At 55.4% G+C, this 17,378-nt stretch overlaps 2 protein-coding genes across 2 annotated transcripts; one reads left to right on the top strand and one right to left on the bottom strand.

Moving 5' to 3' along the window:
* Nucleotides 1-3,031: 3,031 nt before the first annotated feature.
* On the top strand, nt 3,032-10,875 carry CFAP263 (cilia and flagella associated protein 263). Its single transcript, XM_068411576.1, is given in 9 exon segments — nt 3,032-3,096; nt 3,597-3,693; nt 5,340-5,501; nt 6,772-6,924; nt 7,364-7,444; nt 7,975-8,130; nt 8,776-8,883; nt 9,437-9,592; nt 10,732-10,875. Coding segments are annotated over 9 exon segments (1,122 nt in total).
* Nucleotides 10,876-11,221: 346 nt separating this feature from the next.
* Nucleotides 11,222-14,845, bottom strand: PRSS54 (serine protease 54). The gene is made up of 5 exons (XM_068411575.1): nt 14,836-14,845; nt 12,675-12,970; nt 12,356-12,555; nt 12,022-12,199; nt 11,222-11,374 (listed from the first exon to the last, which is right to left on the bottom strand). Exons 1-5 carry the CDS (start codon nt 14,843-14,845, stop codon nt 11,222-11,224), a joined length of 837 nt encoding a protein of 278 aa, XP_068267676.1.
* Nucleotides 14,846-17,378: the final 2,533 nt, after the last annotated feature.

The raw sequence follows: 17,378 nt of genomic DNA, 5'->3' as shown, positions 1-17,378 counted from the left end.
GCCAGGGAGGGGGCAGCCACAGCTTCTCTGGGCAACCTGGGCCAGGCTCTCACCACCCTCACACCAAAGAATTTCTTCCTCACATCTCATCTCAATCTCCCCTCTTTCAGTTTAAAACCGTTCCCCCTCGTCCTGTCACTCCATGCCCTTGTCAAAAGCCCCTCTCCAGCTTTCCTGTAGCCCCTTCAGGTACTGGAAGGTGCTAGAAGGTCTCCCTGGAGCCTTCTCTTCTCCAGGGGAGACCTTCTAGCAGCTTACTGGCCTCTTCCTCCTAGGACTGCAGAGCGAAGATGAACATCATCTACCACGGCCCGGAGGAGATGCGGAAATGCATAAGCAAAGCATCAGCCCTTGCAGAAACTACAACTGATGACAACATGTGCAAAGGCCTTGAGTCACGGGGTTAAAGTGGCACCATGACACCTGCATGTGCGTATGGCTCGACCTGCACCACTGCACAGCAGAGACACTCGTCTCTCCCAATAAATTCTGCATGGCACCAGGGTAAAATCCCACATTAAAAGGAAGATTTTCCTTCCACAGGGGGCTGCCATTTGGGCATGGGTGCTCAAACATCGACTTGGCTAAAATTTTTCTGAAGGATCATTTTCCCTGTGGAGTATGCCGAGTTGTCAGCAGTTTCATCACCGGTGACATCTTCCTCAGCGCTTTCCAGCGAGACACAGGCAGGCTACGGAACCGGCTTGCCAGGCTGGTTCCTGGCAGGAAAGCCAGCCATGTGCTGCCAGCTCCTCCAGCTGACACCTCGGCTGCCCGGCTGCGGGCACCGGGGCTGCCTGCGGCTTTCTGATGCTGCCCGGCACTTCCCACAGCAAAAAGCCGTTTGCAGTCACAGAGAAGCTTGCCAAGCTTTATCTACTTTCTCTGAAATGCTAGAGAGCTGTTTTTATTATTATTATTATCACTGTTTTCAAATCTGGTCAGTAAGGTCCAGCTGTTTCCCAGAGCAAAGTCAGGGAAAATATTTTTTTGGCCATTAAAAACACCTGGAGATCTTGTCCTGAAGGTACTTCAGAGCTCTGGAGCTCGGCATTTGGCAAGGGACAAATCTCCTGGCAGAGATGCGCTGAGTCTCCTGCTGACTTCTGAAAAGCTTTGTGCAGCTGGACTGAGCTACAAACTTCTTGAAATCTGCACCCCACATTCCTGCAGCTGCAAAACCTCCGGCACAACATTGCGGGACCCTCTGGAGATGCCATCCCTGTCCACCATCCCATCCTAAAATCATAGAATCACAGAATGGTTTGGGTTGGAAGGGACTTTGAAGATCATCTAGTTCCAACCCCCTGCCACACCTTTCACCAGACCAGGGTGCTCCAAGCCCCATCCAACCTGGCCTTGAACACTGCCAGGGAGGGGGCAGCCACAGCTTCTCTGGGCAACCTGGGCCAGGCTCTCACCACCCTCACAGCAAAGAATTTCTTCCTCAGATCTCACCTCAATCTCCCCTCTTTCAGTTTAAAACTGTTCCCTCTTGTCCTGTCACTCCATGCCCTTGTCAAAAGCCCCTCTCCACCTTTCCTGTAGCCCCTTCAGGTACTGGAAGGTGCTAGAAGGTCTCCCTGGAGCCTTCTCTTCTCCAGGCTGAACAGCCCTAGCTCTCTCAGCCTGTCTCCATAGCAGAGGGTCTCCAGCCCTCTGAGCATCTCTGTGGCCTCCTCTGGACTCGCTCCAACAGCTCCGTGTCCTTCTGATGTTGGGGGCCCCAGAGGGGGACGCAGCACTGCACAAGAGCAGAGCAGAGGGGCAGAATCACCTCCCTCAACCTGGCTCCCCTGGGTCACTCAGTGGCCTCTCCCCATCCTACCGAATGATAAAATACTGTCTGTCTCAGGTTGGAGCACCACAAAACGTGGGCCAATGCAGAGACCGACAGTCTGGTGTTATAATTATCTCTGTGGTCTTAATGAAAAAGCTCACACAAGCACTGCTTTTACCACAGGTTTTAATTCATGACCCCACGTAAGCTTTTTCATGGGATTCCTGTCCCACCCTGCATGCAAAGTGGACTTCCAGGCTGTGTCACACACATCCTGTCCTCTCCTCCTCATCTCGAAACGCTTAATTTCTGGCATTGAGTTCTGTATGTGATGAAGATCCTGCAATGGGGGGTGTTCATCTCTGTACCCAACGAGGCCAGGAAGCCTGGTTGCTCCCATGGATCGGACATAGTTATGAATCAAGATGCATTTTGAAGATGAGTTTTGACATGTTATGGCCAGAAATAGGACCAGCATTGCCAAGGCATTGATTTTTCTCCTGTTTGTATAATTAGGTTGACTTGTATCCCTCATCCCAGAAAAGCCGTGGAGACACATCATTGGCCACATCACCAGCTTTCGGGGGGAGAGATGCACGTTTAAACAGACCTGCCACCCGCCACCATTGGTCCTGAGCATCCAGCACAGGGAAGTCAGGGGACATCACTGTGCTGTGCTCTGGATCCAGCATCACGGACACTTAGAAATGACACTCCACACCCCCACAAAGCTCCTTGAACACTGCCAGGGAGGGGGCAGCCACAGCTTCTCTGGGCAACCTGGGCCAGGGTCTCACCACCCTCACAGCAAAGAATTTCTTCCTAATATCTCATCTCAATCTCCCCTCTTTCAGTTTAAAACCGTTCCCCCTCGTCCTGTCACTCCATGCCCTTGTCAAAAGCCCCTCTCCAGCTTTCCTGTGTCCCTGTGTTCCTGTGTCCCCCCCATGTCTCCTGTCCCCATGTGTCCCCATATCCCGTGCCTCACATCCCATGTCCCCCCATGTCCCAAGTCCCTGTGCCCCCATGCCCCCTGTCCCTGTGTCCTCCGTGCCCCCCGTCCCCATGTCCCCCTGTGTCCCCCTGTGTCCTATGTGTCCCCATGTCCCCCTGGGCCCGTGTCCCCCCATGTCCCATGTCTCCTGCCCGCATATCCCATGCCAGCCCGTGCCGCCCCCGTATCCCGTGCCTCATCCCCGTGCCCCCGCCATGCTCCCGCTCGTGCCCCCCGGCCGTTGCTAGGAGACGGCCATGGCGGTGCTGGGACTGGCGGCGCTGCCGCTGCCGGAGCTCCGGGAGAGGCTGCAGGAGGCCCGGTACCGGCGGCCGGGCGGGGCTGGGGGTCCTCGGGCTGCGGGGCCCTGGGAGGGCTGCGGGGCCGGGCCGGGGCCGGGGGCGCCGCGGGGCCTTAACCCCGGCGGGGCCGGGCCGGGGCCGGGGGCGCCGCTGGGCCTTAACCCCGGCGAGGCCGGGCCGGGCAGGGTGCCCCGGCTGCCCCCCGCTCTGGGCACCATCCCCAGAGGCCCCGGTGGTCCCGCTGGGCCATGGGTGCTGCCTCGCCGTGGTTGGGGCCCGGAGCCAGGCTGGCTGCCCTCCCACCCCAGGCCCCCGGGAGGAGCCGGTGCCCGGGGCTCTGCCGGCTGCTTCGGGTGGGGGACGGAGCAGGTCTGGCCAAGCCCCGGTGTCCGGCCAGTGTGACCACGGGCCCTGCTGCCCCGCTTGGGGTGGCCCGTGCCCTGCAGACCCCTGCTCTGGCCCAGCCGCTCCCCGAGGCAGTGCTGGGGGCTCAGCCTGACCCTCTCCTCCCTCCTTGCAGCCACGCCAACGCCCTGCTCCAGACGGAGGTGGAATTGTTCGAGAAATGGTGCCGTAAGTTGGAACCGAGCAGCTCGTCGCTCCCACCGGTGACACAGGTACTGCTGGCACGGGTACTGGCACGGGTACTGCTCTGGAGCCAGGGCAGCGGCCGTGTTCGGGTCTGGCTGCCGCCTTACCGCACAGAGCCATGACCCTTCCTCCCTCTGCAGCCCCCCCGGCCTCCCTGTCTCAGCGCTCATGTGACAGGAGGTCAGCAGGCGAGCTCCCCAGTTTGAAATGGGATGAAGAGTCCCCCAACAGCCCTCTGCCCTTGGCCTTCGCAGTGATTACCCCTTAACCTCAACACCTGCTTGCAAAAGGTGCTGCTGGTGTTGTAGGCTTGGGCTGCCTTGTCGTTCCTGTGCTCGGTGTAAAGGCCAGGCTGCCTTCTCACTTCTCCTTCTCCAGCTGATGCTGTCTCTTCCCTGCGTGACAGCACTGTGTTCTCCTGAACAGCAGTGCCAGGGAGATTTGGAATGAGTTAACCCCCACACAGCATAATTTGAAGTAGAAGTTAAACAAATAGGGAGGCTGGTGCCAAGAAACAAGGAGACTTAGAATCATAGAATAATTTTGGTTGGAAAGGACCTTTAAGATCAACAAGTCCAACCGTTAACCCAGCACTGCCAAGGCCACCACTAACCCATGTCCCTCAGCACCACATCTACACGGCTTTTAAATCCCTTCAGGGATGGGGACTCCACCACTGCCCTGGGCAGCCTGTGCCAGTGCTTGACAACCCTTTCGGGGAAGAAATTGTCCCTGATCTCCAACCTAAACCTCCCCTGGCACAACTTGAGGCCATTTCCTCTCATCCTGTCACTTGTTATCTGGAAGAAGAGTTGACTTGCCCAAGGCTGTGCCAGGTCTGTGACGGGACGCTCTTCTCCTCTCCTCCACCCTGGGGAAATTCACGTGGGCTCAGACCTGTGTGCATCCACACTTGGGTACCTCCGCTGAGTGCACGTTGCTCTCTTCCTTCTTACTGGACCCATGAACAGGCTTTTGGAGCAGATTTTTACCTCCTGGCCTGAATGTCGCCTTTTCACCAGAGACAGAGTGAACAGAAGCTCTAGACCCTTTGCGGTGGAGCTCCTTTCAGCCAGCGTCCTGCACTGGGGTTTATTGCCTGCCTGAGCCCAAAGTAGCCGCTTTCTGGTTAGTCCCAGACTAAGCCCTTCGAAACTTTGCCTTTGGCCAGGTGGGCACTTGCCCTCTGCAAAGCAGTGCCTGCCTCACTGTGTCCCCACAGCGCTGGGAATTGCTCCCCAGTGGTGTCAGTTCTTCCGAGAGCACACTCCAGCCTGCCCGTGCTCAGTAAGCTCAGCTCCTCAGGGCATCTGACCCAGGCAGTGGTAGGAGACCTCATTTGTCCTATACAACAATTAGCATCTTTGCTACGAGGAGGTATTTTACGTGCCCACATAAAGCCATCACATTGGCTTTAACCTCTAGCCCTGGATTTGCCTGTTGAATTGACCTGAAAGTGCTTTGTAGGTGGATGGGAGGACAGATGGGGTCAGCCCAGGTGTGGCCCTGAGGTTACCTCTGCTCTGGAGAGGCCTCCTTGTCCTTGCTGTAAGCTGGAATCCCGCTGACATGACCATTGAGATTATTTTCTTTTGGAATACAGGAATATGCAGCAACAGTTGGCCAGTGCTGGCTTTCTAACAGCATCTTCATTGTTCCTTGGTTGTTGCAGACACGTGTCAGGTTCAAGTCCAAGTTGCACAGGTCGACGGACTATTTTGCAGGCCTGTCAGTGGCGGAGAAATGTGAGTTGGCTGACCGGGAGCTGACTGAGACGAAGAAAGAGATTCGGAGGATGAAGGAGGACATGGAGCAGACCTTGCAGGACCTCGAGGTATGGCTCTCCAGGACCCTTATGATCACCTAGGTGTCAGACAGTCCTGTTACTTTTCACACCTCTTTCAACACGCCATCCCTCGGGCAGTGAGACAGACTTGCTTGGTGAGGGCTGTTCATAGCAGAGCATTGCTGTGAGCGGTCCTGAGTTGAGAGTGGGAGCCAGAACTGTCCTCTCACCCCTTTCTCGAAGGCGAGTACACCAACAGAGACCAGAGGTGCCCAGTCTCTAAAGGTGGATCTTATGGCAGGAACTAATAATAATACAGGCAAGGGGAAGATTTTTAGGTAGAGAAGCTCAGATCTGCTGTGTGAGATGAAGAAGTCAGTGCTCGAAAGAAAAATCTTTTTGTCAGCTTCTTGAAGGTGTGCCCTTTGTGCCAGACGTATTTTTCATTCTAGCAGCTTGCAGAAGCTTCCTGATTTGGGTGGGCTCCACGCAGTCCTCTCTGGGGTCTGCCTTTCCTTTTTTCAGATTGGATATCAGGAAAAATTTCTTCACCAAAAGGGTTATCAAACATTGGAACAGGCTGCCCAGGGCAGTGGTGGATTCCCCATCCCTGGGGGGATTTAAAAGATGTGTAGATGTGGTGCTGAGGGACACGGGTTAGTGGTGGGCTTGGCAGTGCTGGGTTAACGGTTGGGCTTGATGATCTTAATGGTCCTTTCCAACCAAAATGATTCTGTGATTCCACTGTCTCTGGGATTTCTTCAGAGCATCCTCCTCTGAGCCTCCAAGACTGTGTTCCTCTTGAAGGCTCCTTGGGGCCGGCTGTATAACCATCTCTGCCTGCTCTCTGTGCTGGCTGCCAACCAAGACTTCCTTCTAGCCAGGATGCTCAGGAGCTTTTGGGGAAGGAGAGGCCTCTGCATTCGGTTCAGACCACTGACGCTGCCTGCAGTGGCCAGGAGAGGTGAAGCAGGCGGGCAGCCCATCCCTCTCGTGTGGCCACAGCGTGGTAATTTATCTTGTGTTGGCTTAGTCAGACTGGCGATGTTTGTAGGTCAGGATGGAGTGACAGGTATTGAAGCTCAGGCACGTGAGAGGTTTTTTGTTGTTCTTTTTGAGTCAGTGAAGTAGCAGCGCTCTGTGAGCCTGCACCACGTGCCCTGGACTGCACAGGGTGAAACTCAGTGCTCCTACAGGAGAAATGCTAGTAACACCAGCAGAGAGCATGCCTGGTCCTTTCTGGTGTTCTGTGTTCCCAAAGCTGTTTGAATAAGGGAAGTTAGCACCTCTTGACTGTTACGTGACTTTATTTCTACAGGCACGCATAGAAGAAGCAGATATTTGGTCGACTGATGCTAAGAAAGCCACCAGTGACTTTGAGTACTTTGTCAGCACCATCTCCAACAAGAAAGGGACTATCACGGCGCCTGAGAAGCTGCTGAGATACATGGAGAAGAGGAACCGCCAGAGGGTCAGTGCATCATGGCAAATTCTGAGGCTGGTCTGTCATCTGACAAGTATGGTGGCTAGGGAAAATCCTAGTTCCCATACTCCTGTGTGGCCTACGCCATGTTTGCAGACTGTCTTAGCAAGTCGTTTGGGACAGCCCTTGTCACACTTGTCAGTTGGTGAGTAGCCCAGGTGCTCCTCAGGCCGCTGAGCTGCAGCACAGCTGTGAGCACAGACAGTGCAGGGCCCTTCGCGGAGCCTGGGGAAGCACGTGGCCAAGCCCCCGCGTTTGGGGCAGGGCGATGCCGAGCAGCATTTCTCGCTGGGTTCCTTTCTAAGCCAGTAGTGAAGGCTGCAGTGTGGATGAGATGAAGGGGAATTGCACCGTAAGGAGTGGGGTCCGGGTGCTCTTTCTCCTCCCGGGCTCTCCTGTTCCACTATAATCTGCTGTCTTTCTTTAGGGTCTGCTGGCAGAGAGGTTGCGCGCAGAAAATTTTTTCCTCAAGGGTTACAAGAAGCAGCTTCAGCAGCAGCTCAGGCAGGTGCGTGTGGCAGCTTAGGAGAAGCAGGGACTAGATGGCCCCTTGAAGAATGAAAGGATACCGCTCAGTGTAGACACAGGGCCTGCTCTGTGTAGAGGTGTGTGGCCTTCCTCCACCTCCCCTTCCTCGTTTGCTCCTGGGCTGCTGCCTTTGTCAAAGGGCACTGTCATCTGCGTAGACCTGGCACGTGTCTGCGTGCATGGGATGAGACCAGCAGTCTCACAGAGTGGAAGCTGGCAGATCTCTTTGTGCCCTGGAAAAGATGTATGGTGGATCAGAGCAGTTCCCTGGGCAACTGCTGCTGCTGGCATGGCAGGAGCCTCGCCAGAGGGGACCTGTCTGCACTGCTTGGACCCTGTGAGCTAGGACACGGGGCACAGGCTCAGTGGCACGCTGTGTCTCGCATTCCTTCCCGAGCCCCAGGTTTGGAGCCAGGCTGAAGTGGCTGCTTTTCCCACAGAGCAAAGCACTCTTACTTGGGATGCAGCTTTGGCCAGCAACCTACAGCTCTGCTCTCTTGGGGTTTGCAGAAGGAGCAGGTGGGAGAAATATCCCGTGAGGTCCGTTTGCAGAGGCTGCAGATTAAAAATGCCCAATACAAGGAGATAATTGATAATAAGAAGCAGGAGCTGTCACACCTAAGACTGACCTCAGGGAAGGTTTTCCAGGTCCTCAACTTCTATAAAGTAAGTAAACTTCCCAGCACCTCTGTTTTGCCTTTCTCCTGGTTCCGAGGGTCACACACAAGGTGATTAACAGCTCTTGCATCCTTCCCTTTCTCAGTCAGAGGATGCTGAACACCCTCTGCCTTCCCACTGACTGTTCAGTTGGGAGGTTTGCCTGACACACCAAAAGCAGCAATGCCCTCATTCGTGTTCGGCTGCAGCCTGACGATGGGATTCATGCTTTGCAGCGTGGTTATTTTACACCCCAAGGGAAAATTCCAGTAGGAAAGAGCTTTGGTGCTGACTTGCCCAGGAAAAGACATTTTTTTTACATAACCTGTGACATTTGAAAAGATGCCATGAGCTGCAGTCGCCCTGAGTCCCTGCTCTCATCAGTGGGTGTGTTTGCTTCTCTCCTGGGTCAGTCCTGAACCCCGGCTGCTGTGCCGTGGGCTGTGCTGCAGCGTGACACAGAGGACGTAACGAAGCAGTAGCTGCGTGAGCAGGGCATGATGCTGCCTTCTGCAGGGGACGAGCGGTGCCGCAGAGCTCCCTTGGGAGCAAAGCTCCCACACCAGACCAAGCTGGAGGAGTAGAGGGGTGGCTTTGCAGGCAGCTGGGAGCTACTGCTGCGCCCGCTGATGCTGTCCTGCTCTCATGTTGCAGAGTAAGCTGCAAGACGCCATGGAAACGTCCAAGTCTCTGACGAAAGAGATCTCCCAGAAGAAGGAGCTGCTGGAGAAAACTGAAAGAGAAATTGCTCTGGTGGAGGAGGTAAGGGAGCGATTTGGGAGGCCCTGAGACTTCCCTTGGGAGGACTCTCTTGAGGTACTTTCTGTGGTGTGTGGGATACTGATGCCCATCCAAGGCCCAGCAATGAGCTGGATACCTGTGTGCCTTTCCGGGTCTGAGCAAGTCCCGGGGCTCCTGCCAGTGCCAGTGAGCACGGCCAGGCTTGCAGAACAGACCATCTTGTGGATTTTGGCCCTGGCTCCACAGGGACCTGGCACTGGCTTCTTGAAATTCTGTTTCCTTGAACTTTTCATCAGCAGTGTCCTCCTCAGGGGGAAACAGCACTGCTGTCATACCAGCCTGGGGACGCCTAGCCTGGTGGGGACACCACAGCTTTGGGAAGCGGGTTCAAGGGGCTCCCTAGCAGTGCTGCCTGGCAGGGGTGGAGGCACCGGTGGATGCAGCCCACTGCTCCCCTGCAGTGCCGGGGGTTGAATTTATCCTGCCTGCCAGCTTCCCTGGAGGGCTGGCCACCAGCTGGCAGAGGGACATCTCCCTGGGATCTCCTTGCCCTCTGTCCCTATTCCTCCGACAGCAACGAGCTGAAGCTGAGCGCAAGAATTTGCGGCTGCGGAAGCTGCTCTCAGACTACAACGCCCCTCCTGTGCTGAGTTACGTGCAGAAGAAGATGGATGTTGCTGAGCTCGAAAAGAGCGTCAAGGTTTGGGAGAGGAAGGTGGCAGCTGCCGAGGTGAGACTGGGCTGGGTGTGCAGGAGGCCGGACAAGTGCCAGATGGGCACTGGGTCCCGGTGGAGCCACATCTGTGCCTGCCCACCTGCAGCCACCCTGGGGACTGGAGTGCTGGCTCCTGACCCACCGGGAAGCTGCGTGAGGGTTCTCGCGTGGCTGTTTCTCCGGTGCCTGGCAGAGCCGGAGGCTCTGGAGCAGCAATCGCTCCCTACCCCGAGGACGGAGGCTGAATTTTAATGACTGAGCTCAAGCGGGAAGCCAAGGCAAGGACACAGCTTGTAATTTGACAGGAAGCACCATCGGGCTGTTGCTCTACTGAAACCTGTCGTGTGTGTGAGGAGAAGGGGACGTACGGCAGCCCGATACGTTTCTGGCTCCGCGTGTGCAACCTGCACCAGCCTTTTCCAGCACCCTTGATGGCTCCTCAGTGTTTGTAGTCCTCTCTGATGATCTCAAACATTTCTTACTGACTTGTGTCTTGACTCTTCCCTGATAAGGAGAGGCTTGCCAAGATCCAAACATGAGTTCATGGCAAAGTTGCAAGAATATCTTTGACTCTTCTCCTGCCCCAACTCCTGTAGCCTGGGAGGAGATGGAGAGATAACATAGAGGAGCATAGTCAAAGCCTGGAGGTAGCAGGACATGTCGGTACCCCTGCCCCGTGCAGGATGTCTGTGTGCGCAGCAGCGTGGGGACAGAAGTGGCTGGGTTAGATGGGACAGACAGTGTGGTCCTGCACCTTGACATCATGCTCATCCTCGAGTGGAGATGGGCTTCGCTGTGGCTGGGCTGGAAAGGGCTCTGGACTTGCGCCTGTCCAGCACTTAGCCCCCCCAGCATCCCAGTCTGCAATGGACAGGGCTTGTGTGGCCTGCTGCCATGCAAGGGGCCGTAGGTTTCTATACAGTGCTGTTGTGTGGGGTCTCCAGGCTTCCTGTGGCATTCAGGGGAGCAACCAAAGCTGGTGTAGACCTGCAGGAGCTCTCCTCAGCATGCCACAAGCACCGATCTCAGGTGGGAGCAGGGGGGGATGAAGGGGCAGCAGCTCAGGCCAGGCTAGATTCCAGCCTTGCAGCTTTCTCCACAACATATCACTGCTGACTGAACATATTAAGGCCTTCTCCTTTCTCGTCTTGCAGATGTCCTTGAAAAGTTACCGCAGAGCATGGAACCAGATCAAGAAGTCTGGTAACCAGCACTAGGCATGTCTGATGCTGCAAGGCGGGCAGTGGAAGCTGCAGAAGGAGCCAACCCTGTGGGGAAGTTTGCTGTCAAGCGGGTGAATGTAGCACCCTGCAAGCTGCAGTGAGATGAAACCACTCCTGCATGAAATAATAAAGAAACCCATGGCTCTGTTGTGAGGCCATCCCTTTGGTCTGTCCCAGCATGTGCTGGCTTCCACCAGGGAAGCTCTGGGTGTGCCCCTGCCTCACTCCATCACCACAAGCAGTTGTTCTCTGGTGATTAAATCTGACACGTTCACAGGAACTGTCCTTTCTCTCTGGGCAAGTGATCACTTAATGCAGGAGGAACCAGAGAGGGTTCCCTGGGAGATGGAGTTCAACATCTCTGAGTGTGAACCGACAATAGAAGAGAGCAGAGCAGTGTGAGCATATAGGGCAAATCATTTCAACGTGGCGTGCGTGAACCAAGCAGGCTTTCTGATTGCAAAAGGTACAGGAATGGTCCGTAGCACCTCATGCTGTCCTCACTGAGAACACCTTTCAGGACCCATTTCTCAGTCCCTCTAATCTGGCACGTGACGGGGTTGCCAGCATCACCCTTTTGAGAGACAAAAAAGGCAGGGTTGTGTCTCGGCAGTGCCCCTTCTGCCATCGCTCTTGGTGGCTGTGGGCTTCACCAGGGTGAGAGGAGGGCAGATCGCACCAGTGCGGGCCTTTATCAAGGGCAACAAAGCTGGTGAAGGGTGTAGAGGGTATGTCCTGGGAGGAGCGGCTGAGGGAGCTGGGATTGTTTAGCCTGGAGAAAAGAAGGCTGAGGGGAGACCTTCTCGCTCACTATCTCTACAACTGCCTGAAAGGAGAGTGTAGCGAGGTGGGAGTTGGCCTCTTCTCCCAGGCAACTAGCAATGATCCTGTGGTACGTACCACAAGGAATCCCTCTGCGTTTTGCCTCCTGAGCATCTTTGACCCTGGCCACACCAACAGCCCTTTGGAGGCCCTGGCAGCAGGAGAGGTGCAGGGAGCAGGAGCCCACAGCTCCTGCAGAGACGGGAGTCCCACGTTCAGCCTCCCACGCCTGCTATTTGCAAGCTGCATGGAAGGGATCTTTTCCTGTAAGGCCTGAGCAGGAGAAGCCCAACAAGTGTTTTGGCTGCTCTCCCAGCCTGGAGTCGGAGACGAGCAGAACAGGGAGGAGGTGGTTTGGCTAAAGGTCTGCCCAGTCTGGGTTGGCACTCTGTCCCTTACCAAACAGCCTGCCACTTCGTCGGCGTCCCTGAGGCTGCAGCATGGGGTTGCAGCGATCCTTTTCAGTGGGCAGGGATCCACGTCCACCACAGAGACCATCCTCAGGAAGTCGCTGCAGCACTTTCCCCTGCCTGGCCGACGGACCACCGTGAGCCTGTGGCTCTGGACAGCGCCTGGCCTTCAAAAAACAGGGATGGGTGACCAGTGGGTTCTTCTTTGTCCCAGGACAAGCCCTGTTCCCCTTTGTCCCATTGGGGCTGTGGGCAGGAGGGAGTGGGAAGGCGGCTCTCCGCCCTGCCGGAGGGAGCCCTTTGCCGCAGGAGCTGGGGGTTACCTGCGATGGGATGGAGAGACCCAGCAGTTCATGAGGTCGGTGGCAGAGAGGCTCCCGTGGGGGAAGCAGATGGGCTGAATGACACTGCTGAACCCCAGTGGGGTGGCTGGCCTGAGCAGAGCGACATTGTTATAGAGCGTCACCTCGTGAAAGTCCTCGTGGGGGATGACAGAGCTGACCAGATACTGGGGCTGGTCCTTCTGTCACCTCTTCATGGCACCCAGCCCAACCAAGGCCAGCACCTGCTGCCGGTGGTGGGGGACGGAGGGGACTGGGTGCAAGGAAAAGCCTGGGGCAAACTGCCCGCCCCTGCTCTGACTGAAGGATGCTCGCCCAGGTGCTGGGCGGCGACAGGACCCTCCAGAGCACGGGGAGGTGGTGTTATCCCTGCTGATTCCCAAGCTTTGCCCAGGGTGACACAGGGCCCCTCACAGGGCACAGACCTGCTCCGCAGGCTGGGTGCAGCGCTGAGGATCCAGCGCTCATTCAGGATGCAGCCGAAGGCCAGGAGGTTGCGCTGCGTGTCCTGCAGTGCCACCACCCACGGGAACTGATCCGTGGCCACAAACTCCTGCACCGATCTCCAGGGGGATGGGCTGGCCTGGATCCCGCAGGCTGCAGGGAAACAGGGGGCACGTCGCTGGGTGCATGTCCCAAGCGCCCTGGCAGCGGGCAGGGACACAGGGAGACCCAATGGGACCATTCCCAGCTCCCACCTGCTCTCCGTGGGCCTCTTCCTGCTGCACTCTGCCTGCTCCATCACACCCCTGCCAATGTGCTGCCTGCCCTGCTCAGCACCCTGATGCTGCCGCGGTGCCCAGGCAGCAGGATGCGGGCACCAGCCACTCTGTGAGCTCCCCGTCACTGCAGCAGCTCGCAGGATGCTGCTGGCATTCCTGCTCCCTTCTCCTCCCTTCTCCTCCCTTCTCCTCCCTTCTCCTCCCTTCTCCTCCCTATCCCTGGAGGGACTTGCCACCACTCTATGAGCTAAGTATAACTTTGTGTCTTTTGTATTAGTATCAATATTGGTTTTCTTATTTTATTAAATCTGTTTAACTTTCAACCCAGTCTCCCTCCTTTTCCCAATTCCCTTTCTCAGTCGGGGAGGGGACACCGGGTGATAGAACCGGTTATTGTTTAGCCCTGGGTGCGGGCTGAACGGGGACACTTGCACATACCCATCCAGGGAAGATGTTTCTCTCTTTCAGAGCTCCTGGTCCTGTTCCTTCCAGAAGCACATCTGCCAGCTGCTTTGCTGGTCTTGCCCTCAGCCAGACAGCCCCACCAGTCAGCTCCACCAGGAATCACCTCTGCAACAGCAAAAACCCACCGAGCTGCTAGAAGGGGACAACGCACCCTGGTTTTGTGTGAATCCCCCCAGGAGCCTGACGGTAGATGCAGATCTCCAGCCAGCTCGTTCGTCTCCTAAGATGTCTGAGGCAAAATGGACAACGCTGCAAGCTCCTGTCTGTTGGGCCTAAAAGCCCAGGAGAAAATGGGGCATCGCAGGTGAGAAATGCACCGTGGTGAAGTGTTTGAAGATGAGCTGCCTTGAGCAAACCGCTGCGGAGTGTGTTTGGCACCTGAAAGCTTTGCCCTGTGGGGCCAGTGCGTGCGGTTGTGCCCGACTCGCTGGAGTTCAGCGCGGTTGTCTCGCTCTCCCGCAGTCTCTCTGTGGGTTTCCAGCAGTGTTTTATATTCCTTATGGAGCTGATCAAAATCCTCCTGCAGTGGCTCAGTCTAAAGGATACAGAAAGGAGGATTGTAACAAACTAACTGAGTAACAGAAATGTTCTGCTGTCGGCCAGCTCAGGTGAGCAGTCAGTGTAGTCCATAGACTTTTGGCGAGCTGTCCCTGGCTAATTGCTTCTCAATCGGAAGAAAAATAAATAATTTATTAAATTTTATTGTTACTATTTACAAAAACTGTGTCAATGACCCTTTTATACCTGTTTTTGTGTTTAAAAATAGATCTTAATCCACTAGGAGGGAGCAGGAGAAACATTGTTCCAGAAATTTTTACATGCATCCCCTTCAGATCCACTGTATTTAGAAAGTGTTTCTTTTTTATACAATTTATCTTTGCTTTGCTTCTCCACGAGTACATGGTGATTCAGAGGTAACCACAGCTCCAGTCTGGGTTTTGAGGGCTGTGTCTGTATTTATTATGCCATGATGTAGGGACACGAAGGGTGGATCGAGCTGCGCTGACGGTCAGCGCTGGAATGGAGCTGCCGATGGCCTCAATCTGTGCGGCACAGCCCAGCACTGCTTTTCTGAAGCACAAAGGCAAGGAGTATTTTTTTTCCCTTCCTGGAGGTTTTCATCCATCCCTCCTCACAGCTGTGCACTAACTCCATGCTGGGATCCCACGTGTTCTCTTTTTCACCCTCCTCCTAGAGATCAGGTCTCTGCCATTGCAGGGTTGGAAGCAGAGCCCGTCCCAGCCCCTGGTGTGCGTTAGCCCTTTGCTGCCCCACATGCGTTCATGGCGTTGCTCCTGTGCATCTGCAGTGCAAGCCAAGCAGTCAAACATTTATTCTGCAAAGGGAGCAAAGAGTTACAGCCTGAGGAACCCAGGCCAGTTCTTTCACAGCTGGAAAATGCATCGATCAGCCCCAGAGCTGAGCTGACGACCTGCCTGCACAGGAAGGATCTCTGAGGCACAGCTCCTCCTGCCCTGGGCGCTGCTGGGTGGTTTCTGCCTGGGACAGCCTGTCCTGCCCTGGAGCTTCCTTTCTGTGTGTCTCCCTATGGGGGTGCCACTGCCAGGCTGGTCCCTGATCACCAGCTGGGCTGTTCCAACGTGATGCTGGTGTCACAGAATGTTTCCAAAGGTGACCCTGGCAGCTGACAGTGGCACTGCCTGGGCCAGAGGTGCCTGGCACCCAACTCACTGCGAGCATCACTTCATGCTATCTGGATCCACAGCGGTCAAAGCCAACTTGCATGAGACCAGGTGCTGGTGGAACCATGTCCTTGACTCATGAGCTGTGGGTCGGACAGTTTTGTGATGCTGGTCCCTTCCTGCTTTGCAGGTCTCAAGAAGGTCAGCACTGCCAAAGCAGCATGACCCCATGGCAGCTCTCACAGGCAGCGCAGGACCCTCCCCGAGGCCAGCGATGTTGGGACCCTCCCCGAGCCTCTTCCTTTGCCCAAAGGACCAGCTGCCTCCTCGCCACTGCTGTTGGGAGACAGGCACCCCTCGCAAGGAACCGCAGCCTCCCAGCAGCCTGACCGCAACCTCGGAACTAATGAGTTTTAAGCCCCGTGGTTAATGAAGCCGGCCCAACTCTGCGGAGAGACAAAGCCCGAAGCCTGCCTCCAGCTCTGCCCACAGCAAGCTGAACATGGCGCTTCTGCGGGCTCGCACAAAGCCTCCCTTGTGCGGGAGGGGAATCCAGCCAAACAAGCCATCTCCTTGGCTGCGTGTCTCCATCATTTATATTATTTGCTGGATTGTTCCCACTACCAAGGAAAATTTAACAAGTAAAAGCATCTGATAAAAATCTATTGACTGCAATAAAACACCAACCCAGCCAAACCAGTCTGTACAGCGCGACCTTCGCAGCCTTTGAGACACGTTCATTCGGTTCCCACCTAGAAAAACAAACGCTGTGTGGTACTTGCCCCACCGCCAGTGCGAAGGCTTTGATTAAAGCTCGTGTTACCAAAGCGCAGTGAGATGTTTGAGAGCCGAGCGCCCAGTTCCGTGCTGTGCAATGACATGTCTCTTAAGTCATCTCCTTGGCATTTTGTGCTTCTCCTTTTGTCTCCAGATCACACTGCTCCCCTTGCTGCCGGCCTTAGCGCTGAGGTCCTGACTCCTGGTTCTGGTGAGGTCCTGACTCCTGGCTTCTGGTGACAGCCCTTCTGTCTGGGTACCCAGGAGGAATGATGCACCTTGTCCTTGCTGAGGAACTCTGTGAGAAAGCAACTTTTGGCCATTGGTGCCTTCAAGTCTTACAGGATTACTCACAGGTGGTTCAAAACTAGTCTTGGAGACAAATCTTGTCTTGAAGATTTGTCTCCAAGGCAAGATTTGAACCACCTGCGAGTAATCCTGTAAGAATTCCAGTGCCGTGACAGACGTTTTTGGTTCTGTGCTGGAGGCAGCAGCTGCAACGGAGGCTCCCAAGGTGAATGTATGCACGGCCTGGATGGGTCAGGTACCAGCACGCATGGCAGAATGAGGCCACTAGCACGTTCCTCTTGGTTGAATTCATTTCAACAGACAGCGAGCACGCGTGAGCAAACCCATCTAACACCCAGAGATGATGGTGGTTGCCATCTTCAGAGAAGGTGGCCTGGGACTGGGCGGTTGGCAGTGAATGACTCCAGGCAAGCAGAGCTATTGCACAGGAGATCTGCTGCACGGCTCGCTTAGCCAGCTCCATGGCTTGAACACATCTCAGGAAGGGAACCTTGCTTTTTTATCAAAGCACACACAAAGGCCGTTGAGGGTGGTGCCTGCAGCAGCTGTGGCAGGGCACACACCCTGGTGTGACCCATGGTGCCCTGGTGCAAGAGCTGTAGCAGCTCAGTGGAGCCATTTGGCTGGAGTTTGCATGGAGCAGCCTGGTGACAGAGAGGGCACCAAGTGACCCAAGAGATATTTTGTGAATTGGCTCAATACCTTTCGAAGGACACTGGAATCAGCGGACCCTTAAAATCCCTTCCAGTCCTACTCCACACGAAATCCCTCCCTCCCAATAAGAACAGAGGACAGGAAATAAAAAGAGAGGGAAGGTATTAAGAAAGCCAAGGCAGAAGACGAACTGTCTGAGGAGGCCTTTATTCAACGTGATAACAATGGTGCAAAGAGCTGATCCAGGATAAACCCCCTGTGCTGGCTCAGATTTGCTTACACGTGTCAGTGGGCTAACGTTTCACTGGGAGGCTTTATGTCAGAGCAGGTATCAGCCACCTTCAGCCACTTACACACAAGAAGTGACCAAGACACAGATCCTTACAGCTCCCACAACTCTGCTCGACTCCCTCACCTTCGCTATGGACAGAGACC

This window comes from Nyctibius grandis, chromosome 12 (genome assembly GCF_013368605.1).
Source record: "Nyctibius grandis isolate bNycGra1 chromosome 12, bNycGra1.pri, whole genome shotgun sequence".
Taxonomy (NCBI): domain Eukaryota; kingdom Metazoa; phylum Chordata; class Aves; order Nyctibiiformes; family Nyctibiidae; genus Nyctibius; species Nyctibius grandis.
This window is presented reverse-complemented; position numbering and strand designations above follow the sequence as displayed.

Bases quoted from the DNA above. Each gene is read 5' to 3' on its own strand.
- PRSS54 (XM_068411575.1), bottom strand. The intron at 12,556-12,674 runs GTCAGAGCAGGG...AAGAGGTGACAG, and splicing joins ACCTGGGCGAGCATCCTTCA to AAGGACCAGCCCCAGTATCT. The intron at 11,375-12,021 runs GTAAGGGACAGA...GTCTCTCAAAAG, and splicing joins ACGAAGTGGCAGGCTGTTTG to GGTGATGCTGGCAACCCCGT.